The sequence below is a fragment of the Adiantum capillus-veneris genome, chromosome 23 (assembly GCF_014529385.1).
Source record: "Adiantum capillus-veneris isolate H3 chromosome 23, ASM1452938v2, whole genome shotgun sequence".
Taxonomy (NCBI): Eukaryota; Viridiplantae; Streptophyta; class Polypodiopsida; order Polypodiales; family Pteridaceae; genus Adiantum; species Adiantum capillus-veneris.
This window is the reverse complement of record NC_140953.1, coordinates 28,728,522-28,755,073: the sequence shown is the minus strand read 5'-3', so window position 1 is coordinate 28,755,073 and position 26,552 is coordinate 28,728,522. Positions and strand designations below refer to the sequence as shown.

Sequence of the window (26,552 nt, the reverse complement as noted above, 5' to 3'; positions counted from 1 at the left end):
GTGCAGGCAACAACAGATTCGTGCAGGCAACACGTTTCACGCAACAGGCAAATTCGCGCAACCCTGTTGCCCGTCCGTGAACAGAGAGGACACGTTCACGCGCTGCTTGGGAGCAGGTTCGTGCCCTGGCAGGTTCACGTTGTAGGCCTCTCTCTCTCTCTCTCTCTCTCTCTCTCTCTCTCTCTCTCTCTCTCTCTCTCTCTCTCTCTCTCTCTCTCTCTCTCTCTCTCTCTCTCTCACACACACACAAAAACTACTGACGTGTCAAAGCCCTGAAGAATGGAGCCAACTTGCAAACCCCGACCGAGGGGCCTAAACCCTAAGTGAAGAGGTAGAAGCAGTAGAAGATGAACCCGGATTTCACGCTGCCTTGATGACGTGGTAGACTGTACAGAATCCCGTGAATTGCGCTGACATGATGACGTGGCACACTCTACGGATTCCGCGTTTTGCGTTGACCGTTGGCGTGGCAGTTGTACGGATTTCTGTGCTTTACGTTGGCAACTTTTTGGCATTGCTTTTGGACCAGAAGCTTTTGAGTGTAAACGCTTATCATGTAAATTGCTTTTCATAGGCCTAGAACCTTTAAATATGTGCTAAGGGCTCATTCTCTGGCATGCTTCTTAGAGAAGGTGCAAAGTCTGGAGTACCGGCCTGTACTGTGTTGATGCAATATATAGGAATACCGAAAGGGACGCCAAGGTTTGGGGCCAATACTCTTTGGGGTGGAATTCTGCCACTCTGTGTCACTTGTTGTGTCTCTCTCTCAGTTCAGTTGTTATTGAAGTGCTAAAAATCTATTCAATCTATTCTTTTCTATTGGCACGTGGTGCCCGTCTTGTGACAGTGGTATTAGAGCATCAGGCGTGTGCTTTTTTGAAAGCATACCGGTACTTTCAAAGAGCAAACAAAGCAAGATCGCACTTCCAGAGCTTATTGGAAATTTAAGCTTCATGCTCCCGTCTATTCTTTTCTATTGGCACATGGTGCCTGTCTTGTGACACTGGTATCTGAGCATCAGGCGTGTGCTTTTCTGAAAGCATACTGGTCCTTCCAAAGAAGGAACAGAGCAAGAGTCGCACTTCTAGAGCTTATTGGAAATTTTAGCTTCATGCTCCAGTCTATTCTTATCTATTGGCATGTGGTGCTCGTCTTGTGACAGTGGTATCAGAGCATCAGGCGTGTGCTTTTCTGAAAGCATACAAGTCCTTCCAAAGAGCAAACAAAGCAAGATCGCACTTCTAGAGCTTATTGGAAATTTTAACTTCGTGCTCTTGTTTATTCTTTTCTACTGGCACGTGGTGCCCGTCTTGTGACAGTGGTATCAGAGCATCAGGCGTGTGCTTTTCTGAAAGCATACCGGTCCTTCCAAAGAGCAAACAGAGCAAGATTGCACTTCCAGAGCTTATTGGAAATTTTAGCTTTATGCTCCAGTCTAATATTTTCTATTGGCATGTACCACGTGGTGCCGTCTTGTGACACTGGTATCAAAGCATCAGGCGTGTGCTTTTCTGAAAGCATACCGGTCCTACCAAAGAGAAAACAGAGCAAGATCGCACTTATAGAGCTTATTGGACATTTTAGCTTCATGCTCCAATCTATTCTTTTCTATTGGCACGTGGTGCCCGTCTTGTGACAATGGTATCAAAGCATCAGGTGTGTGCTTTTCTGGAAGCATACCGGCCCTTCTAAAGAGCAAGCAAAGCAAGATCGCACTTCCAGAGCTTATTGGAAATTTTAGCTTCATGCTCCAGTCTATTCTTTTCTATTGGCACGTGGTGCCCGTCTTGTGACTCCGGACTCATTAGTCACTCTCACCCTTACTTCATCGCGCATTGGGCGCGCCCCCGTCTTCTTTGCTCATGTCTTACAGGACATAAGCCAAAAAGATCACTTGCAAGAGAAGGATCCAAGATTTGTTTCGAGCTACTATTTTTCTCAGAGGCAGTGCCATGCAGATGTTGCTCTCTATAGCTACCAAGCCGCACACTCCAAGGACTTGGCAAGCTTTCAAGAAAAATTTTGCCCGAAGTAATATGGTTTCTGACATCTTCCTTCGGAGTGCAACTTCTGGCAGAGTGGGGTATCCTGAAATGCTTGCCATGGAAACCCTGACATATTATAACTTGAAATTTCTAGACATCTCTCAACAGGTGTTTCTTGTTGATACCCTCGCCGCCAGAGGAACACTCTCTGTCCAAGAGTTGATGGACCATGCTGTGGTCAGCTACGACCTCGTGGAAGGAAATTAACCCTAATTTTTGGTGCAGGTTTCAGGATGGAAAGTCAGTCAACTTTTCGAGCTCGACTGATGTGGAGATTGCTTTTTAAGTTTGAGTTTTGTTTGAGGACTTGTTTGGTGATCTTGTTTAAAATTTGTTAGAAATGGATGGTATCTGTTTTAAACCTGTTTTGGTGCCGATTTGAATTGTTTGACTCTAGTTTTAACACTCGTTTCATTGATTGGTAATTTTACTCCCGGGTGGAGAAGTGAGAAATACTGTTTTGGTACTGTTTGAACCTCGAAATGACGCAGGCCGATCCCTGGGGAGCGTTCTGTTGTATGCTATAAAACCTCCAAACGACGCAGGCCGATGCCTGGGGAGCTGGTTGTATGCTTGAAAAATATTATTGTTGTGACTCTAGGCCCGAACTTGGATGGCTATGCGGGAGGAGTATTACGAAGTTTGAGCACTGGATACTCTCAGCACCTCCAAACGACGCAGGCTGCGGTCTAGGGAGCGTTTGGTTGTAAAAGGCCTCTATATCTCCTGGCCCCCGGGTCTTTTTAGGTTATGTGGGAGAAGTGATGAGGAAGTCGTTGAATATCTCCCGGCCTGGACCTTGTTAGGTTATGAGGGAGGAGTATTCATCGACAACTTTATGTTTCCATGTCTTGTAACATGCATATGTGAGTATTTGTGTTTCATTGTGATGTGCCAACCACTGAATATTCCTAATTGGATGAGATTGCCTCGGTATGTAATTTTAGTGCATCAAGACACCCGTGGAAGATCCGTGTGGTCTGGCTGTGATGGCTAATTTTACTACGCCGGAATATAAAGAGTTCTGATCTGGACGAAAGGAGAAGCCAACTCCTTGATCAAAAGAGCCGAAAGAAGAAGCTAACTCCTTAACAAAAGAGCAAAATGATTGTCCCTCGAAATGTCCCTAGGAAATTTTTGAGCTAACTTGAGTTGTTTTGAAGATATGTTGTAATCGAGGACGATTATTCTCTTTCAAGAAGGGAAGAGTGTCACAAACTCCTAACGTGTCAGAGCCCTGAAGAATGGAGCCAACTTGTAGATCTCCGCCGAGGGGCCTAAACCCTAAGTAAAGAGGCAAAAGTAGTAGAAGATGAACCCAAATTTCACGCTACCTTGCTGACGTGGCAGACTATACGGAATCCCGTGAATTGCGTTGACATGATGACGTGGCACACTCTACGGATTTCCGTGTTTCGCTTTTGAGTTTGAAGGCTTTGGATGTAAACTACTTTTCATAGGCCGAGGGCCTTTAAATATGTGCTAAGGGCTCATTCTTTCGCATGCTTCCTGGAGCAGGTGCAGAGTCTGGAGTACCGGCTTGTACTGTGTTGATGCAATATAAAGAAATACCGAAAGGGGAGCCAAGGTTTGGGGCTAATACTCTTTGGGGTGGAATTCCGCCACTCCGTGTCACGTGTCGTCTCTCTCTCTCTCTCAATTCAGTTGTTATTAAAGTGCTAAAAGTCTATTCAGTCTATTCTTTTCTATTGGCACATGGTGCCCGTCTTGTCACTCTCTCTCTCTCTCTCTCTCTCTCTCTCTCTCTCTCTCTCTCTCTCTCTCTCTCTCTCTCTCTCTCTCTCTCTCTCTACCCCGTTTTGCAAGATGGCATAGGTGACTTCTGGTACTGCCAGTATACTCTCTCTCTCTCTCTCTCTCTCTCTCTCTCTCTCTCTCTCTCTCTCTCTCTCTCTCTCTCATCACGCCATCTCTCTCTCTCTCTCTTTACCATGCTTTCGTGTAGGGTTTGCTACTGTATTTTAGGGTTCGCGACCTGTTTTTAGGGCTCGCGACCTGTATTTTAGGGTTTGCGACCTTTTTTTTTAGGGTTTGCGACCTGTTTTTAGGGCTCGCGACCTGTATTTTAGGGTTTGCAACCTTTTTTTTTTTTTTTTTTTTTTTTGGGGGGGGTTGTTGGACAGATCTGCATTTTCTGCACTTTAGAAACATCAATCCTCTCTTCTCTCTCTCTCTCTCTCTCTCTCTCTCTCTCATGTCATCCCCAACCTCACCTATGGCAACAAGCAAACTCAAATATATGCTTCACTCCAAAAGAATTTCCATCATTGAATTGGAAATGAAAGCATGGAGAAAAGAGATGGAAGATTGGAGGAACGCAAAGACCGTTTTCCTCCGAGAAAATGAAGAAAAGGAGAAGAGGTGGAAGGACGAGAAGGATCATCTTCTCAACAAGATCGCCACGTTGGAGAATAGCATTTTGGACCTCCACAAAGAAGTGTTGGAAACACGGTCAAAAAATGGGCTTGAAGAGGGGGAATTTCAGCCCTCTTTGAGGGAAGAAATTGACAACATCAATGAGGAGAAGAATTCATGGGCCGCGGTCATATCCGAAACGCAAAAGAAAGTAGAGGAGGCCGAAAAATGGATTGAGGTTGCCAAGAAAGGGAAAGGTAAGGAAGCTCCTTGTACACCCACTCTTATCAACATGACCCTCGAAGAGGAACAAAGAAGGAGGATGCGGGCTCTACATGTGAGGGTAACCGGCTTCAAGGACATAAACAATGTGGAAAAAGAGGTCACAAGCCTCACATCAATGATGGGGGTGGAGAAGCCTTCACACACAAAGGCATGGAGAGTGGGCAAGAAGAGTGAGGGCCCCGGAGAATCTTCAAAGAAAAGAGCTCTCATACTACGCTTCCCTTCATTGGAAGAGAAGAAGGAATTCTTGAGGAAGAGACCTACTCTCAAGAAGACAGGTATTTTCTTAGGCGATGACCTCACTCTCTCACAACTTGCGCATATGAGAGAAGTAATGCCCGAGATTCAAGCGGCAAGGGAGAAGGGGAAGATGGCCTTTTACAGAGATGGTCGGGTGGTGATTGTAGAGCGGCGCTCTACATGACGGTGCGAGACCTATGGGACCACATTGAGGATGGCGACTTGGAATTGTAATGGGTCTATGAGGTTGGATGTTGGTGCCTTTGAGGACAGTTTCAGAGACAAGGACATTGTTTTCTTTTCAGAGACTCACCAGGCCCCTGGCCAACTGTTGCCACATGTGGTGGGATACAAATGGGAGACAGCCCACAGAACAGTCACGAGATCTGAGCATGGGAGTAGAGGTTCAGGAGGAGTAGCGGTGTTGTTTAGGGAGGAGCTACAGCCACTACTACATATTGTACGGAGAGATGATCAGGCTAGATACATGTGGGTGAGGCTGAGAGCTGGCACAGGTCGATTTCTATATATTGCTATATGTTACTTCCCCCCCAGTACGTCAATATATGCTGTATCCAGAGGGCAGTCGCCTTTCTCAATTCTAGATGATGATATATGGGAGTTTTCTAGGGATGGTGATATCATCCTCCTAGGAGACTTCAATGCTCGAACGGGCAACTGTCAGACAGTCTTCTACGACACTTCAGATGAGATGCTTAGAGAGTTGGATGTGGGTGAGCTGGGGTTTGACAGATGCTCACATGACAGAGAGCAGACTAAGTATGGGAGATACCTCACGGAGATGACGACTACACATGGGCTAGCCATACTTAATGGCTTACAGCGGTTTCCTGGAGCAGCAGGCTTCACATGCTTTCCACACAGACATGGGGCCAGTACAGTGGACTATGTTATGACACAGCCGAGCTTTATTCCTTGTATTCAGGATTTCACAGTGGGAGCCAGACCGGTGGGCGTAGCAGTGGATCATGCTCTCTTGACACTGTCCGTATCTTTTCAGTTTAGTACAGCCCAGAAATCAGGAGGCAGGTCACACACCCGTTATACATTTACACCAGAGACTGACTCGGTTTATACAGAGGCGATCTGGGATCGTCTATGCACAGTTGCTCCAGGCCTCTCAGTAGAGGAGTGCACTACTTTACTGACTGAGACACTACATGATGCAGCATCAGAGGCATACCCACACACTCAACCGGATCGGAGGCGACATTCTGGGAGCATGCCCCAGAATAGTTGGTATGATGAGGAGTGCAGAGAGATGAGAGCCCAGCTTCAGAGGGATCTTCATTTAGGAGTCATCACCTACAGACAGTCGCGGATTGCTTTCCGGCGCCTTGTGCGAAAGAAGAAACGAGCTTACCAGGCCCAGATGGAGCGAGACTTGTATCAGTTGTTCTTGAGTAGAGACTCAGGCGAGGCATGGCGACTCTTCCATGAGCACTCCCCTCCCCCAGTGATTACTTCTCCTGATGTGTGGGGCCAGTATGAGACATCGTTATATACGGTTCCTGGGCAGGATCCCCTTCCAGATCCTACAGAGCCATGTCCACCTACGAGCACCTTCTTTACCACTGAGATGGTAAAGAGAGCCATTGACAGGATAAGGACCAGGAGGGCTTACGATCATGACGGTCTAGTAGCGGAGCACTTTATACATGCTAGGGATATGCTGATGGAGGTTCTTGCAGTGTTGTTCAATCGTGCCATGTGTGAGGGATTACCTGAGACTTGGAGGTTGTCTACTATTGTGCCTATATTCAAGGCAGGTGATCCTACAGAGCCTGGAAATTACCGCACTATTATGGTTGGACACACACTGGCACGATTGTATGCATCCATTATTGAGCAGCAGTTGAGTAACTGGGCAGAGGGTGAGGGTGTACGGGCAAAGGGACAGGCAGGTTTCAGGAGGGGTTTCTCCACTCTTGACCATATTCTGACACTCAGAGCTATCATTGAGGAGGGCAGGTCACATGGGAGACGGATTTATTGTAGCTTTGTGGATTTCCGCAAAGCATTTGACATGGTACCGAGAGCTCGACTGATGCGCAGACTGCAGGAGATGGGGGTGCCCACAGTGTTGATTTGGGGGATTATGGCTTTATACAGATCAGTGATGGGACATGTACGCACCCCAGAGGGGATATCTGACTTAGTTCACTCCACTATCGGGGTGAAACAGGGTTGCCCATTGTCTCCTACTCTATTTGGTATGTATGTTGATGAGGTGTCTGATTACATTGACAGAGAGGGTGATAGAGGTGCCCAGCTGGCAGGGACGTGGATCCCATTGTTGTTATATGCTGATGATATTGTCTTGATCTCTGACTCACCAGAGGGTATGCAGCGACAGTTGGATGCATTACACAGTTTTGCAGAGGATAGTGGATTGTCTGTAAACCTTGGTAAAACCAAGGTCATGGTGTTTAACACCACACCGCAGTGGATCAGGAGATCGGCACCGACCTTCACGTATGGTCAAGAGATTGTGGAGTATACAGATGCATACACTTACCTTGGGATAGTCTTCACTGGGCCGAGGTTTTCTTTGGGGAGAGCAACAGAGACTAGACTGACCAGAGCTTATGCGGCCTTGGGAGGCTTGGAGAGGATGTGTTCGCAGGTTCAGTTCCAGGAACCTCGGACAAAGTTATGGCTCTTTGATACTTTAGTAGCCTCAGCTATGATGTATGGGGTACAGGTATGGGGACCTTCTGTAGGCCAGGATGGTTGGAGACGTATGGAGAGGCCCTTGGTATCTATGATCTCCCGATTGATTAGAGCCAAGGCCTCCGTACCTCACGCGATCATTCGAGCAGAGCTAGCTGCCTCCCCCATGGAGATTGAGGCGCTTACCAGATCAGTGTCCTTTGTGCACAGCCTATGGGATACTACTAGAGACAGATATGCTAGACTGGCCCTTGAGTCTTCCAGACAGTTAGCTCTACAGGGGGACACTTCATGCTGGTATGCACAGATGACTTCATGGTTTCAGACGCATGGCTTCACCATGGACAGGTTGCCCCCTTTCCAGTATTCTCTTTAGGCACCCTCGTTGTCTCTTACACGGGTGGAGATCACTAGACTCATTCGTCAGGACCTGATCCAGCTCGACACCAGGAGGACATGGATAGAGCCGCCTCAGGAGTTGAGCACGAAGATGGCTTTCTATAGAGAGCATCTTCTCCACCTCACAGGAGATGGGTTTGTGATTCGACCCAGCTACATGGACACACATATGTCTCATGGTTTGCGTTGTGCCATTGGTCAGATACGCACATCCTCACATCAGCTCGAGATTGAGACTGGTAGATTCAGAGGGATACCAGCAAACAGCAGGATATGCCGATTATGCCAGAGAGAGCCAGAGACAGAGTTGCACTACATATGCCATTGCACAGTGTTCTATGAGATACGGGGGCGTTTCCACTGCTTATTCAGAGAGGGTTTTGGTCCTCTAACTAGGGTCATGAGTTATGAGGATCAGAGATGTCTTGGACTATATCTACTTGAGTTACACAGGTGTAGAGACACTTTACTGGGGAGAGCTAGAGAGAGGCAGTCCCAGAGACACGTTACAGATTTCTTTTCACTAGATATGGGACAGCCAGAGGAGCAGCCACCACTGCAGAGCTCGTCCCACACTCATTCGACCACTACTGGCACTCTCATCGACCGAGCATTGGAGCTACAGAGATATAGACGACCGCGACTGAGGAGAGGAGCTACACAGCATCGACGGAGACTACAACAGAAGATTCGAGCCATACTCTCTCGACATCCAGAGTGCAGATGAGGATGGATCCTCACCATTTCTTCCATCTTTGTTTCACACACTGTTACATCCAGTTTACCGGGTACCTATTGTATCAGCTGCTACACCCACGTAGTTTTAGATTGTAGTAGTAGTAGTAGTAGTATTTTGTTCCACTTCTAGTTCTTTTCTAGTTCTTTTGTACCCAGACATGGTATTAGATTCACTATTTTGTAACTGATTGGTCTCATAGGTCATTTTGGCCTTTTGAAGACGTTAATATAACATTTCATTTCATTTCTCTCTCTCTCTCTCTCTCTCTCTCTCTCTCTCTCTCTCTCTCTCTCTCTCTCTATATATATATATATATATATATATATATATATATATATATATATATATATATATGTATATATATATATATATATATATATATATATATGAGTAGAGGATGCGATGAGGCCAGGTAGTGCACTGAGGCAAGCTTTCGTGCAAGGCAATGCACCCACGAGCCACCGTGCATATGCCACGTGGTGAAGTTGTCAGCTTGGCGAGATCTGCCGTGCGGGTCTTCTGCTCGTGCACGCTCGTGACTGCATGTTGCTACCCCTGCTGTAGCTCACACTGTTGTTGTAGGTCTTATCAGCACAGTTGGGCAACGCAACCAACATCCCCTGCGTGCAGGCAGCCCTCAACGCGATAGACGACATTATTGCTAAGTCTTCTATCGCAAAAATATTTATATCACGTTTCCTCCCTCTCTCTCGATTAAGTCTTCTATCGCAAACATTAAGTCTTCTATGGTAAACACTACCTTCTATCGCGCAAATTGCACCAAGAGCTGGCGCACAGGGCTAGGGTTGTTGAATGTGTAGGGGGTGTAGGGATTCCACAAGAGTCCTCTCCCTCTATCGCGGAAATTGCACGAGGGGCTAAGAGTGCAAGGCGGGGCTCCTGAGCACGCACACCGCAGGGGTTGTAGGGCAATGCCTCGAAAAATCCTCCATGACCCATTTGAGTAGGCCGCTGATGAGTGGTCACAGGTTATGTTGGACCACGTAGTGGCTTGAAATATAAATAATGCACATTACTACCTAGCTAACCAAAAGGGGAGCCTGAAATTAAGGGGCCTTTTTCTCAGTGATGAGTTCCAAGCCATGCCGGAGTCTACATCCGCAACAGGGTTGAAATGCAGAGAATGGGCCGACGACGCCGCTTGGTGGGAGGAGAGGAAGACTCTTGACACCATGGTCAAGCCTATTCTACACCTACTTCGAGTTGTGGATAGCTTGCACTCATGCATCGACAAAGTCTACGAAGCCATGGATCGGATGATAGAGACACTTGAGAAGCTTGTGCCTGACCCTATTCAGTATACGGAGATTCGAGGCTTGTGTGAGTCCAAGTGGAATGGATACTACTCTCCACTTCATGCGGAAGCTTATGTGCTTGACCCCGAGTTTCAGGGAAGGCGTCAAGAGACCAACAAGGAGGTGAGCAAAGGATGGTGGCTTGCATTGGAGCGCCTTGAGCCTAGCAGTGACATTAGGCGCAAGGTTAAAGCTGAGCTACTCAACTAAAGGCAAAAGAAGGACTCCTATGGATGTGTAGATGCACCGGTTGATCGCAGCAAGATTGGCTCGGTTTTGTGGTGGGAGGACTATGGAGGAGATGGCCCACATTTGCAGCGCTTGGCTGTTCGTTTCCTTAGCCAAGCATGTACCACTAGTTGCTTGGAGCAACTATGGACTGTACAACCACATTGCCTCTAAGAAGAGGAATCGCCTTGGGGTCCAGAGAGCCAGTGATTTGGTTTTTGTGAGCGCTAACTTGCGCATGCTTGCCAAGAGCGTCATACACAAGGCAGATCCCTTCATTGAGTGGGAGATGGCACAAGAGAATCCATCTACGGCCGAGACACTTTTAGAGGAGCTAAAGGAGGACTACGAGCCTCGCGAGACCTCGTATGTCGCTGACGACCTCAACTACGACGATGATTTGGAGATTCAACAAGCGAGCACTTCCAGAGTTTGATGACCATTGATCACTCTAGAGTCTAGAGTCTACTCCTCTAGCGTCTACCTAGCCCTTTGTACTTTTCGTTATCCTTGAGACTTGTCCTTTTTGAGCCCTTGTGGCATGCACTTTTCGTTTTGTATCCATCGATGTTTTATTAGCACATTTGTGCCTATATAACTCATGCTCTTTGGTCTATTTAGTGTAAATTTGTGGTCAAGTGATGCTCTATGTGTGTGGCATGTGTGTAGGTCAATAAATGCCAAAAAAACTCTGTTTTTTTTTGTCGTTCCGAACCCCGTCCCCGTTCCCTGAGTCTTGCTGTCCTGTCTCCATCCCCATCCCCGTCGGGCAGTCGGAGGAGCAGCTACCACACCAAAGCTCACATTCTCCTAACACAGAGGCACGTTGATCAATCGAGCGACCCAGCTAGGGAGATCCAGACGCCCACGATTGTGGAGGACTACAAAGCATCGACGGAGGCTGCATCAGAGGATTTGAATCACTTTGGCTCGACATGCACGACCCCCGGTCAGACTACTGACCATGGAGGAGATTGATGAGATCCGCCAGCGAGCGACTGATGATGGATCTCCAATGATTTATCTCTTTTGAGGATTGTACACCCTGCTCATCTTGTATCAGCTCTCACCCATTATATTGTCACACGCATACCCACATTGTGTTGTATTAGCCCCCATTCACTACTTTTACCCCTCTACTCATATCCTACACAGTTCCAACTAGTTGCTTAGTTCACATCTAGCAATTAAGATTTTAGTTTTTCACTTTACTTCAATTTTTTTGTACCTAGACAGCGTATTAGATCCACCAAGATTGTATCAGTTTGGTCTCATAGCTCATTTTGGCCTTTTGAAGACGTCTTATATAATATTTCATTTCATTTCTCTCATAAGCGTGGGGTAGCAGATCAGCCCTGCATCCATCCGTCTCCATCTCCAACAGCGTGGGGGCAATAACTCAGCACCGGGATCGCGTGACCAGCAGTTCAGCCCGCACGCATCCATCAGCACACCAGCCCCGTAGTACCTACATTTTCAGCCTTCTTGTACCAGATAGTCCTCGCAGGATATGGAGCAGCAGGAGGACCTCATTAGTACTCAGCCATCAGAGATTCAGATTTCAGCTTAGAGACATTCAGATTTCAGCCCTCGATACAGTCAGTTTTCAGCTTTCAGTACCTTCAGCCCTGCAGTACCGCATTTCCCACAATCTCTAGTCTCAGTTCTCAGCGATTCCATCATGAAGAACTTATCAGGTGAGACTCGCATGTTGATGCTTACTGAGTCGTAGTGAGAAAAGCTGCACACAAGGCTGGTTGGTTGTGCACAGTTGACGGTGGATAGCAACAAGAAGCCTCACGAGAAGTGCTTGAGGATGGACCAATTAGCTGACCTCGAAGACGACGATATTTATGAAACCCCGCATAAATCAAAAGCGACATTTAAGCCGAGGATTCAAGAAAGCACACAATCACGAGCTTCTGTGAGAGCAGAGAAACTTTCTAGAGTCAAAGATGACTTAATGTTTGAGAAGGTACAAGTGATGATTAAGGCGGAGCTAAGCCTTTTGAGACTTACAGAGACTTAGCTAAGGCGTATGCAAATGCAGTGACTTACAAAAAAGCTATGTATGCAGATATGAGAAAAGAGTTGGACAAAGAGATGCTTGGTAAGCGTGATGAGATGTACATATCATTGAAGGTCGAAATGCAGACTATATTGAGGCAGAAGTAAATATAATGGAATGCGTGATGCAAAATATTTTAAAAGATGCACTTGCTGCTCTTGAATCTTGGAAATAAAAAATGGAAGAACGCATGAATGAAAAGGATGGATTGATCGAAGCACTTAAGGAAGAACTCGCAACTTGTAAAAATACTTCCGTAGAGGAGGGAGAAAATCAACCCTCAATGATAAAGGAGCTCGAAAGCATTAAAGAGCATGTCAAAACTCTACGTGAAGAGGAAGAGCAAAAGGCACAAACAACCTCTTCATGGGCGGAGCACCTATTCAAAACACAAGAGAAGGTTGATAAAGCTCAAAAAAGGATCGAGGACGCAAAGAAAGGAAAAGATAAGATGCATGAAGCCACATTGACATCTACTATCATCAATATGACAATTGAGGAGGAGCAAAAGAGGAAGACTAGAGCCCTTCATGTGCGTGTTACAGGTCTCAAAGACACTGGAAAAGTAGATGAAGAAGTGCAAGAGCCCTTGAAGAGCATGGGTATTTCTAAGCACTTGAAGCGCATGGGTATTTCTAAACCCACACACACAGGTGCTTGGATAGTTGGCAAGAAGGGAAGTGATGAGAAAGAAGTCCCAAGGAAAGAGCACTCATTATACGCTTTCCTATGCTAGAAGCTAGGAAGGATTTCCTGAAGAGGAGACCAACACTCGAGCAAACTGGGATATTTTTGGGTGATGACCTCACTCTAACACAAGTAGCACACATGCAAGAGCTGATGCCAGAGATCAAGGCAACAAGGGAGAAAGGGAAAATTGCTTTCTACAGAGGAGGGAGAGTAGTGGTTTTGGAAAGACGCACCGCATGACGGTGCGAGACCTATGGGACCAACCTTAAAATGGCAGCATGGAATTGTAAATGGATCAATGAAGCTAGATATAGGTGCATTTGAGGATAGCTTAAGGAAAGAGACATTATTTTTTACTTGGAGACGCATCAGACTCCTGGTGGCACATTACCTAGAGTGACGGGATACTAGTGGGAGACTACTTGTAGACAGGATGTAAGATCATCGCATAGAGGACTTGGGTCAAGAGGTGTGGCAATCCTATTCAGGGAGGAGCTTCAGCCCCTTATTCGTATTGTTCGGAGAGATGAGCAAGCCAGACATATGTGCCATGTGGGTCAGTGAGAGCAAAGCAGAGTTGACACGTACAGTCACGTATGACGGGTACACGTACGATGACGTGCGGTACTAATCGAACTCATAAAATTAGACGCACGTTGACGTAACGCACGATGCAAAAAAAAAAAAAAAATCATTCATCTTTAGAGCCTGCACTAAACCAAGAAGTTCTCAAACTCAAGAGTCAAAAGTTAGAACATGATAGATCAATCATTATATATATATACTATTATGAGTCATGACATAGACCTTAGTACTTAGTACTAAGTACTTACAACTTAAGTCTTACAAGTTGTGAGGAGATGGATAGTGAGTAGAGTGATGGAGGGCTTGAAGGAGATGAAGGGAGGGTGATGGAGATGAAGGGAGCTTGATGGAATAATGGAGAGCTTGAAGGAGATGAAGGGAGCCTGATGGAGTAGGGGGCTTGATGAATGGAGAAAGCTTGAGGGAGACAGGGGAGGTGGTAACTTGTAAGTTGATAGAGAAGAAGAGAGGGTGGGCGAGCCTTATATAGATTTTTGGGGAGGAGGGAGAGGAGGGTTAAAGGGAGATGTAGGGGGGGCGAGAGAGAGAAAGAAAGAGAAAGATATATTAACGTCTTGTCGAGGCCAAAGCTGACCTATAGGACAAATCAGAATACATCCTTGGTCACAGTGTCTTCCATCATAGCAAAATGAAAATAAAATAAAACTACCTCAGTAGCTCAGAGCTCCATGGTCATGAGCTTACCATTACAACATGTATTACCCATGCTTTCTACATATAAAGAAAAGAAAGATGTGCAATCAGGTTTCTTTAGTTTCCTGTGCTTGAGGTGATTTGTTGACAAAGTCTCTAATGATGGCTCCTCCTCCTCTATAGACTGCCCACTTCCTCTTTTTCCTTGCTTCTCTTACTTTTTCTAGTTCTGCTGATTTGTTCTTTAGTTGGGTAGGTGTGAGCTCATCTGATATCCAAACGGATGTACCTTTTAATGACCTTGTCTGCTTCATGACTGCTATCTTTTCTTTCATATCATAGTAGAAAACCTTTGCCTGTTTCCCTTTGACTTCCACATGCATTGGCTCTCCCAAATCGATGAAGGGGACCACCCGAGACAATCGTTTAGTCAGTGTATCTGTCTCTACAGTGTATTCAGATTCATCTTGTTCATCTTCATGCCTTTGCGTGTCCCACCCATCGGGAAGACCTCCAATTCGAATATGTCTTTCTATGCTCTGTACTCTCTCTTTTTCTTTAATAATAGACAAAACTTCATCAGAAAAGCTTTGTGGAGTTACCTTAGCTGTAGATTGGTCTTCTTCAACCTTTGGTGGGAGTTCTTCCATTGCTGTTTGCTTTGTTGTCAATTCTTGTACTTTTGTTTGAAGGTCTGCTATGTGTTCCTCTTTCTTCTGTAGCTCTTGTTTGACAAGACTGAGTTCATTCTGAAGTTTCTTCATTTCTTGTAGCAAGTAAGATACCCATCCTGTTGGTTTTATGATTGGTGGAGGGATGCGATCTGGTTGTGTCAGGATGTCAGCAAAAGTCTTCTTCTGCTTCCTTGTCATGGTGCGGGTGTGTATGTAGAAAAAGGGGGGGTGTTAGAGAGCTACCCGCCAAAGGGGGGATCCCCCCCTCAACCCCCTTCGGGGGCTACTCCCTTACCTCAAGGCGCTAAAAGGTTTGCGGCAGCGAGCAGGTCGGATGCAGAGTGGGAGAGCAAGGGCAGCGAGAGAGAGAGAGAGAGAGAGAGAGAGAGAGAGAGAGAGAGAGAGAGAGAGAGAGAGAGAGAGAGAATGAAATGAAATGAAATGATATATTAACGTCTTCAAAAGGCCAAAATGACCTATGAGACCAAGTTGTTACAACATAATGAATCTAATACCATGTCCAGATACAAAAAAGGATCTAGAACAAAATACAACTACTACAAGCTGGGACTATATGGATGTTCCAGCTAGTACGAAAAGTACAGAAGGTGTAGTACAATGGAAAAAGGGGGGGAAATGGCAAGGATCCATCCTCATCTGTACTCTGGACGCCAAGAAAGTATGGCTCTGTTGTAGTCTCTGTCGATGCTGTGTAGCTCCTATCCTCACTCGTGGTCCTCTGGATCTCCCTAGTTCCAGTGCTCGGTCTATGATAGTGCCAGTAGTGGTAGTGTGAGTGCGGACAGAGCTTTGCAATGGTGACTTCTCTTCTGGCTGCTCCTCTGGCTGTCCAATATCTAGTGTAAAGAAATCTGTAATCTGTCTCTGGGACTGTCGCTCTCCACCTCTCCTCAATAAAGTGTCTCTATGCCTGTGTAACTCAAGTAGATATAGTCCAAGACATCTCTGATCCTCATAACTCACGACCCTAGATAGAGTCCCGAATCCCTCTCTAAATAGACAATGTAAACGGACTCGTATCTCATAGTACATTGTGCAATGACATATGTAATGTAGCTCTGTCTCTAGCTCTAGATGACATAAGCGGCATATCCTGCTATCTGCAGGTATCCCTCTAAATCTACTAGTCTCAATCTCGAGTTGATGTGAGGATGTGCGTATTCAATCCATGGCACAACGTAGACCATGAGATCGATGTGTGTCTATACAACTGCGTCGAATCACAAACCCATCTCCTGTGAGGTGGAGAAGATTCTCTCTATAGAAAGCCATCTTCGTGCCCAACTCCTGTGCTGGTTCTATCCATGTCCTCCTGGTGTCAAGCTGAATCAGGTCCTGACGAATGAGTCTCGTAATCTCCACCCATGTCAGAGACATCGAGGGTGCTTGAAGAGAGTATTGGAAAGGAGGCAGCCTGTCCATGGTGAAGCCATGTGTGAAAGCATGATGTCATCTGTGCATACCAACATGATCTGTCCCCCTGTAGAGCTAATTGTTTGGAAGAATCAAGGGCCAATCTAGCATATCTATCTCTAGTAGTATCCCATAGGCTGTGTACAAAGGAGACTGATCTGGTAAGCACCTCAATCTCCATAGGGGGGGCAGCTAGCTCCACTCGAATGATATCGTGTGGTACCGAGGCTTTGGCTCTAATCAGTCGAGAGATCATATATACCAAGGGCCTCTCATGCTTTTCCAACCATCCTGGCCAACAGAAGGTCCACATATCTGCACCCTATATAGCATAGCTGAGGCTACCAAAGCATCAAAGAGCCATAACTTAGTCCGAGGTTCCTAGAACTAAACCTGCAAACACATCCTCTCCAAGCCTCCCAAAGCCGCATAAGCTCTAGTCAATCTTGTCATAAGCTCCCGCTCAATCTGGCCAAAGCTTCTTGATGTGGAGGCTTCTCCTCGCGAAGAGAAAATTATCACTCCTCTTGAAGAGCTCGTTGTAACTTCAAGGCTTCGAGCTCCATGCGTAAAGAAGTCAAAGGGTCAGAGGGACTTTCCACAAAAATACTGAGGCAGTCTCTACCTGAGGAGAGTCGGTGAACAGCTTCCAGGCTCCCTCAATCCTAGTAGGAGCATGGACTTAGGGAGACGATCTTGGATCTCTTCTTGGACAAGTTCATTGCTTGGATCTACAGATTGGAGTGGGACTTCAGTGCTTTGGACTCTCTTGGAGAGTTTACCCGTGAGATGCGGGAGATCAGGCATCCCACGACTACATCCGAAGTCACCCGCAGGTTGGCTTGGATGGTAGTGCCGTTGCTCCTCTACACATTATCATTTGGATTGCTACCTTCAAAGTTGCTTACACTCACCCTCGGTAACCTTACAGCATACTTATCCCCTACCTGGGCAATAGGCCACTCCAAGCTTATTCACATGAGAGCCACACCGAGTTGCGGTTTGGTGGCGTTGTTGGCACGGATTTTGTTTTGGTTGACATCGGAGGATTGGAGGCAGGAGATAAAGGCAAGACGACGCAGACAGATTGCTCTGGAGTCTGGCCTTTTCTCTTCTCAGAGATTCTTCACAGCGCAGACTTCTGAGTCTGGCATCCCTTCTTCTACAGGATGATTACGGTGCAAACAGCTTGGTCTGTTCACACCTCTTCTCGGAGGCCCTTCACAGCGCACACTGTTGAGTCTAGCTTCCCCCTCATCTAGGATTACCCTACCTGCAACAAATTCTTCCAAAGTGGCTTTAGGTCGGAGACTCTCTCTGAGTTTTTGTTGAGAAGTCTTAGGAAGAGCCTTCTCGACCCATTCTTGACCATGAATTCTCCTAGTTGTTGACGAAGCTTTGCGACTAGAGACTTTGTCCTTGTCATGAGTTCTGCAAAAGTCTTATGCGGCTGTAGCATGAGGTTGGCCAATTCATCCAAAAAAAATTCTTGGAGGTCCCCTCATCTGAAAGCCTCACAGAACTACCTTCGTAACATGGCCCAAGTCGTAAAATGGTTCTCAGCAAACTGACTGTACTATTTATTGGCTAAGCCATCCAAGGTTGAAGGGAAGATCACTAGGTAAGCGTCTTCTCTGTTGAGCCCACGAACCCTGCAAAGGGAGACAAATCTCCTAGCATGGTCGTCTGCATTTCTGTGGAGAGTACTCTGAAAGTAGGAAACTTTATATTCACCTTAGCCAGGACGCTTGTGAGCTCCTCCATGGCTGCCTGTTCAGGAGCTTGTTGTTCAAGAGCTTGCTGTAGCATAGGGGGTGAGAACTCGATTGGGGAAGGTGACGTGGGAGGTGAAGAACTGTTTGAGGGAGTGGAGGTAGCCGTGTGGAAAGGTAGGGGTAACGGGGCTGGTGGACTTCTACTCGGCACAAAGGGTTGGCGCTTTCGATGGTAGCACTTCATAGGACTCAGTAATGGACTTTGCCGATCTTTGGACTGCCTCGTATGTGTCATGCAGTAATCAAAAACCCACCCAAGCTTTGGGCACTAAAACTTATACTTAGCTGGTCCAAACTCCACTAGACCAGTGACCTGGACGAGTGACTAGACCAGCTGGTCTAGTACTGAGAGCTGGTCTAGTACTGAGCTGGACAGACCAAGCTGGACTACTCTAGTCTAGACTAGCAGACCAACACAAGCGAGAGCTTAAACGAGCTAGCTCCTCGACCTGTAGGCACAACGGAGTGAAACTTCAGTTGAGGTCCCACCGGGCATGCCAAAAATGAGAGCACCTGTAGTAGCAGGAATAATGTGTCATTCTCTCTACTGTGGGTGCTCCTCAATGCAATGTGCATGAAATCTCACTCCAACAGAATGAAAACACTGTAGACGATGAGCAATATAGCAAACAAGTAACTCAATAGAACAGCAGACTCAACAGCAGAACCTGAATAGCATGGGACTCAACTAACTCAGATGAACCAGTACAGACTCTGGCATGGCAGCACACTCTCTGCTCCAAGCCCAGAACTCACGGGTACAATGGGGGTGTCAAGGCTAGGGTATAGTGTGTGACGTAGACTCCACTCGACGACTCGACTCAACGCTAGACTCAAGACTCATAAACCATCTAGAACAGTCTATCCCGACTCAAGCAAATGTGAACATATATACAACCCCAAAAGGGCAACCAACAGCTATAATCAAATATCTCTAACTGTCCAGCTGCACCTATCCCCAAATTGTGGCGGAGAAGAACTGGCCACGGTGTCCTCTAACCACCCCTCCTACCACGTGTCAAGTCCAGCCAGTGTGAACCCACAACCAACTGTAATTGTCTTTTCGTGTAGAGTGACACTGTAGCCCAGCTACAACAATTTTCACATATGCCATGAAAAGCAATTGAAGAATTTGTAATCTTACATGTACACACATGGTATTTTTGTTGCATGCACAAAGATGCTTGCATCTTGATCATGGGCACACAAACACATAATAAGCACAAAGACAATCTGATACATTCATAAATAGACTCAGAATTCTGAAATTGACAACCACGGTTTTCATGAGACTCATCACCTGCTTCAAAAAGATCTTTTCAAGAATTTGGCAAGCTTGTATTATTCGCAATAAAGCTTGAAGATCTCCACTCCTTATTGTTGACAACTGCATTCCACCTTCCATGATTGTTAGATCAAATTGACAAGCAGCATTGAACTGCACTCATGACAGTTGATATAATGCACTACATGACAAGCGACATATAAACGGAGAAGTCACCAACATTAAGCTGTGCAATATGTGTCAAAAGTATGCCATGATTTTCCGCCGTACAATATAGTGCCTCCCAAATAGATGCACACTGGTTGTACATTTTTTTCTCCTTGAACATGAATGCCTAATCTGCCAAAGAGATCCACTTTGCCATACCGCATGAGTAACCGAAACATGCCGAACACTTGGACCTTCATCTCAAGCTAGACGCCAAATTGACCAACATATTTATCCTCATCATATCAGCACAAATATCCCGAGCAATAGAGAATGATACAACTCAAGCCAGAGCATATTATGACAAGTGACATGCACAGGAGGCTAAACAATGAATGAGACTTTCCATTTGTGTCACAAGCATGCCAAAACCTTCTACTTTGATATATTAGTGCCTTGCACCCATCCAGGTAGAGCACAAGATTATCATCTTTTTCTCCTTGACCAATAGCAAAAACATGTTTCATACGTATCCAAGAACACATGGATCACTTTATTTCAAGCTGACATGCAGACGACCAGGATAAAAGCCACCACTAGAAAATGATACTCTCTAAGGAGTCTTGTAAACACCCAGAATCAAAGCATCATAGATAAGAAAGAAAGTATATATGACAGAATTAAAGTTTCTAACCACAAAAAGAAACCACAGGAGCCAACTTATGGAGAAATCCTTGGGCAGGGCACGTGGGGTAAACCCTAAGTTTTGGCGCCACAGACTTTCTCCCTTTGCACTTCTAACACCATCAGATGTGGAGTCTTGCTTAATCTTTGCACTCTTTGTTTCCTAGTGCTTAAGGATTTGCATTCTTGCTTTCGAGGTACCCTACTAATATGTGCCCATTGTGTTAAGACAAAAACTCTTGTGGCCTGACGATGTTCTCATAATGAAATACTAACAGGCAAGCTGTTGCAGTTCACAGCCACTAACTTTATATTTAGAGAAGCGCTCTAAATCCTCATATCAAAGTCCCTCATTCAATCTATGCTTCTTGAGATCCATGCCGGTTCGATCCTCACAAAGTCTCTTATCAATAGATGGTCCACTGTCCACTCAACACTTCACTAAGAGAATGTCAAAGGTCAAGCATCAATGGCCTGCTCTGAGGCTTTTGCGAAATTAAAGCTTAGGCTCATGTTTCCAACAACAGATAGTGCTTCATTATCTCTCTAGCCCCTCTGAGACCCGAGTTTGAGGATAAAAGGGAGCAGTAACCTCCAGACCTAGACCTTGACAGTGTGTTTTACAGGCTTTTGAATGGAGGGACAGTCCCTAAAATTGTCTTAAAGATACTTTTAAGATGAAGCAGACCAAGTTATGTGTTAAACAGGGTTTGAGACAGAAGGTAATGACTAAATGTTATAATCCACCATTTGCAGGCCATAGGGGCATAGAAGCAGCACTCAAGGTAGGTAAGTCACAATGTTATTGGTGTCAGGTTAAAGCCAATGCGGAAATGAATGGTTTGTCAAAAGGCTTGCTGTGCAATAAAATCTACTACGTGTGAGTCCAAATCTGAAGAAAGAGATTGATGCAGGTACGATCTGCTCTGCCATGGACCCCCACTGACTTCTTGCCCAAAGGCTTTATCTCGCATCGACGCTATTTTCTTGTCAAATATAAGCACCGTGCAAATGGTACAAACCACAAGAAAAAGTTCCTCTTCAAGAAGAGGAAATTCAGCAAAGGACCTAAAGATGCTGAAGAAAACATGGAGTGGTTCAACAAGGCAAATGTTTCACATGCGGAGAAGCGGGACATAAGTATATGTTGAATACCCTACTAAAAATTCTTAAGACAAATGTGGATCCTCTAAAGCTGCGGAGGAATAAAGAAATAAGAAAGCCAAGACAACCGCTGGTTTAGTACCTGACATGCTTGGGATGCAGCCTAAAGATGCCTCTACGGAGCTATGCAGACCTTGGGCAAAGGTCAACGACTAAAAGGTTTTAATCTTCTTTGATGATCGAGCCACGGCAATATTTTTGACAGGTTACAAAAATCACCTTGTTTTAGCAGGATTGATTTAAAGAGTGGCTATCATAAAATGCACACAGCACCTGCAGCTGACCACAAAACTGCTTATTGGACTACTTTTGGATTATATTAGCTTTTGTTGATGCCTTTTGGAATCCCTAATGCTCCGGCTACCTTCAACCATATGATGAATCATATATTCATTCCATACAAGACGCTCATGGGAACTTTTTTTGATGACATCATTGTTTTCTCTAAGCCAGAGCTTGAGCATAGAGAACACTTAGCTCAAGTGTTTTCAGCCCTAAAGGGACATCCATTGGTAATTAATGCAAAGAAAAATGAATTCTTCATTGAAGAGATTCATTCTCTTGGTCATATCCCGTGTAATGTGCCTCTCTAGCATGTTAGACAGCTAGCTTTACATCTTTTTGTAGCGCAGATAGTGTGTCGTGCTCTCTACAGTGGGTGCTCCTCAGTGCAAACTGCGTGACAATCTCACTCAAAATAGTGACAATCTCACTCAAAATAGATGAAACAAGAAACGATAGACAACAATTGAGCTCACAACGACACAACAACAGCAGCAGACCACACAAATGACTCGACTATCTCAAAGAACTGATACAGAATCTGGCGTGGCAGCACACTCAGCTCCAGCCCAGGACTCTCAGGTACAATGGGGGGTCGAGGCTCAAATGTGCAGGGATGGTGAAGACGTGCTGTGTGTCTAGACTCTAGACTCTCGACCACGGCGCTGGAATAGGTGTAAAAGAAGATGATCAATGACCAAACCACTACTACTCATATGTACAACCATAAACAGCCACCAACGGCTCATAAATGTCAGCCATCTAAGTCTATCCCGAAACTGAGTGGTGGTGACCTAGCCACGATGTCCACTAGACCACCGTCTGTATCCTGCCACGTGTCACTGTCCAGCCCAGAGAGTCCGTCCAGTCTGAACCAAACCAGACCAACTGTACTAACTGTCTGTCCTGTGAAAGTGACACTGTAGACAGGTTGCCCGCCACGAAACCACTCACCGTCTCGGTGAGAGAACCGCTGAAATTGCTAAAAGACTGAACTGCAATAAGAAATGACTATTGTACTGTCATGGTGAAAAGACTGTCAATCATCATCCCAGAGCAAGAGCAGACGCTATAGCTGCACTCGAAGGATCGATCTCGGGAGGTGGAGCCATCAAATCAATGGTGGAACTTCGTTGTAGGGACTGCTGAGCTGGTAGAGGCTGTTGGGCTCTGTTGTCCATAACCTGGCCGCCTATGAAAGGAGTCGCCAGTTGCTGCACGGCAGAGGGTAGCACCTGTCCGGAAGTGAACTGAGGACGACGAGTGACACAGCCATGGCGGTGTGCCCCAGCAACACTGTCGCAGCTAGGAACGCTATGCATGTGGGACGATGAAGACTGAAACCCGTGAGGGTATTGTGGACTGTAGTACTGAACTGGAGGCTGAGGCTGTGTGTATAGTCCCATAAAGTGCTGAGAAGGACCTGCAGTCTGCAATGGTGGCCCGCCGGATCCAGTCTATCCAAACCCTCCGCCAACCTGAGCCTGAGCCTGAGCCTGAGCCTGAGCTTGCCTATCTCCATGTAGAAGCATTTCCCTAAACATTTGTACCTGAAGGTCTTCAATGATGTCTGACTTTATCTTCAAAGCTTGCTGTAGCGCGAAAATCGTAGCATCCCGATCTAAGATGGCACTTTCGGCCACCTTCAGAGATCCCGCCATAGGTGCATATATGGCAGAGTGGCACTGGTGCGTAGCAGCTAACTGTTCCGCTCCAAGCTCTATGGTGGCGATAGCATTCCTGGAGTATTGTAATACTTTCTCTGAAAGATGTAACAGAGAAGTAGAGTCGGCCACCCTTGATGATGCCCCAAGTGGCACAGGTGGCTCGCTATGAGGAGGTACTACTGGTCGAGTAGGAGCTGAAGTAGGAGCTGAGACGGGATCTAACATGGTAGTTGCAGGTGGAGTCAGATGCGTATGGGTGAATATTGGGGAAGAAGGTAGAGGAATCTCCGAGGGAGAAGCCGCCGATTTGTCATGAAATTCGAGAGTCGACAGGCCTCTCACAGGCTTAGCCCCGTCTACCAGAGGAATAGTGTGGAGACCCAATTCTGGTGGGATCCCTTCCAAATCCTTCTAGGACCAAGCAAAAACATCCATAAAAGAGTGTATAAAAGAAACTAACTGATCAAGTAATGCGGGATGCTCCCATAACCAAGCTGCTAAGAGGACGTGCTGAGGGTTGTCACGGTCGCCAAGGTTGACTTTTTTGACCGGGTCAGGAGGTGTAACTGTGGAGGGTACTTCACAAGTTGAGAAGCGAGCTGCCTCTTGGAGCTTCGAGACATCATGTGCTGGTGCTTGATCGATTGGAAACTCCGCATACTCTTCTTGTAACCATCCTGGTGGAAGCTCCTCGAACGGTAAATCTTCAGACACAGACATAACAGAGTGCTTTTGAGGGGGCGGGCCATCTGACCTAGGAGATGTTAGCGGAAGAGGGAAATCATTGGCGAGTTCATGCAGAAGAGATTTCTTCCCCCTTCGGTGATGTGTAATAGGTTTCCCGAGGCCGACCGCTTCCATCAGAGAAACATTTGAATCATGAGAATCAAGGACTAACACACTTACTTCTTCAACTGGTACACTCTCTACTGTAGGACTACCGTCTGTTGTAGGACTTTGGACATTGGTGTCCGCCTGAGGAGCTGAGAGAGAGAGTTGAGGAGCTGGGAGAGAGAGTGTTACCGGTACAGGTGGGTTTTGAATAGAGATTACATAGCATGGCATCGAGGTGGTAGCTTCCAACCACTGCAGCAGGTCTTTGTCAGACCCGTCAGGTGGGATGGGCTGCTCAGGGTCGGGGTTGGAGTATACTGACAATGAGCTATGATGAACCACTAGATCCATCCCTCCTTCAAGCAAAATTGGTTGCATAGGGGAGCGAAGAGTATGTATCCACATGGTGTCGTTTCCCCAATCATGACGTGCTTTAGTATGCCGCAACCATGGTCTACCAATAAGCAAAGGGAATCCTCCCTCCACCTGAGGAAGACTGACCACCACAAAATCCAAGCTAAATGTGAAGTTTTGTACCATCAGAGGCACCTTCTCTACTATGCCCACAGGGTAGACTGTCCTCGAGTCCGCCAGTGTAACAGTGAATGGAGCAATGGAGCAGGGCAGGTAGGCTGCAGACCTACGGCCAACATGGTAAATTCTGGCCTCTGATTGATCCCAGATCCACCATCCACAATGACACCTGAGAATTTATGCCCAAGAATAGACACAGTGAGACGAGGACTTTTCTAGTCGGTGAGGGGAGCAGCTGGATAAGAAATCATGTAGGACACCAAGGGCCGCATAGGTAGGTGCCCGTCACTAGGCCCTGCACCAGGGTACAGAGACTGGATGATGGACAGGGTGTCACTTCTAAAATTTGTATCAAGTCGAAGCATGTTGTACAGTGACACTTGCTGAAAGGTGTTTTTCAAGATAGACTCTGCTGTAGGCTTCTCTCTTTTGATTAAATCTTGCTCTGGTATCTTCATCTTTTGCAAGTCCTCTACTGCTTCCATGAAAGCACCATCAATATCTGATAGAAGAGAGGTAGGTTGGCTCTTGGCACTATCTACTGGTTTGTCAGCTACTAAGGGAGTTTGACTCATTTGTGGGACTGGAGATGAACAAATTGGACCGCCAGGGAGGCTAAGACCACGAGCAGCTCTCTGTGCCCGTGTGAGCACACCAGCCGGCTCTTCCACTTGCTTCAATCCATCTCGAGAGGCAACTACAACAGTGGAAGGCGGGGCCTGTGGAATGGTGCTTACTGTGATGAGGTGAAGCTTTCGGAATGTAAACTCCTGCTAGTTTTGGCTTGTGCTTGCAGATGTGGATGCTCGTTGTTTTGGACAATCCTTACTATAGTGATCCTTAGCTTCAGGGCAATGTCGGCAAGGAGGGGACCCTTTCGGTAAGGGACATTTGCTCTGGTAGTGTCCATACTCCCCGCACCTGTAGCATAAAATTGGCCTATTTGAGGGGCGAGGTGGTCTCGGCCCTTGCTGCATGGGACCGGATACTGACATGTAGAAGCTTTGGGGAACTGAAGGAGTACTAGCATGATAAAAGCTAGGGGATGTAAAGTTGTTGTGCATACCTTGCATAGGAGGTGTTGCCAGCAGAGGTGGCATCGGGTTCCGATGGCTATATGGTGACACCATGTTGGATGCAGGTGCTAGCCCTTGTTGGAGAGAAGGACCTAGACTTTGTTGTATCTGCCGTAATCCCTTGATATAGTAGCAAACCTTGTCTTCATGCCCAGACTTCTCGCAGAAGTGGCAATAAGCCCGAAGGGGACAGTCCTGTGGAGGATGTCCTGGAGAGCGACACGAGCTGCACCATACCATAGCCTTAGTCTCCTGTTGAGACCGAAGCTCTTCTAGCTCTCTCTTGATTTGATCCAAAGCCTCAAGATGTGGATGTTTCTCCTGGCAAAGAGAGATATTTTTCTCCCCTTGAAGAGCGCGTTGTAGTCTTAGGGCTTCAAGCTCTCTACGTAAAGAAGTCAATGGATCAGCAGGACTTTCCGAAAACACAGAGGGGGTCTCTATGTGAGAGGAGTTGTTCAACAGCTTCCTAGCCCCCTCTATCCTAGTAGCAGCTGCGATGAACTCCTCCAGAGTGGCGTCGGGTCGGAGACTCTCTCGGAGTTTTTTCTGAGAAGTTTTGAGAAGCGCCTTCTCCACCCACTTCTTAACCCCATGAATTCACCGGGTTGCTGGGGAAGCTTGGCAACCAGAGACTTGGTCTTAGTCATAAGCTCTGCAAAAGTCTCCTCTGGCTG

General features: G+C 46.4%; 1 protein-coding gene across 6 annotated transcripts in view; it reads right to left on the bottom strand.

Moving 5' to 3' along the window:
• NUDT3 (nudix hydrolase homolog 3) overlaps positions 1-26,552 on the bottom strand; it is a 186,887-nt gene that overhangs the window by 66,803 nt on the left and 93,532 nt on the right. For all 6 annotated transcript variants that reach the window (XR_015185962.1, XR_015185961.1, XM_086496538.1 and 3 more), the window contains exon 7: positions 19,503-19,589. Coding sequence is in view for 4 of the 6 variants with exons in the window: in XM_086496538.1 (XP_086352664.1) it covers positions 19,503-19,589 (87 nt within the window). In the remaining 2 variants the exon portion in view is untranslated. The remainder of the gene's footprint in view (positions 1-19,502; positions 19,590-26,552) is intronic.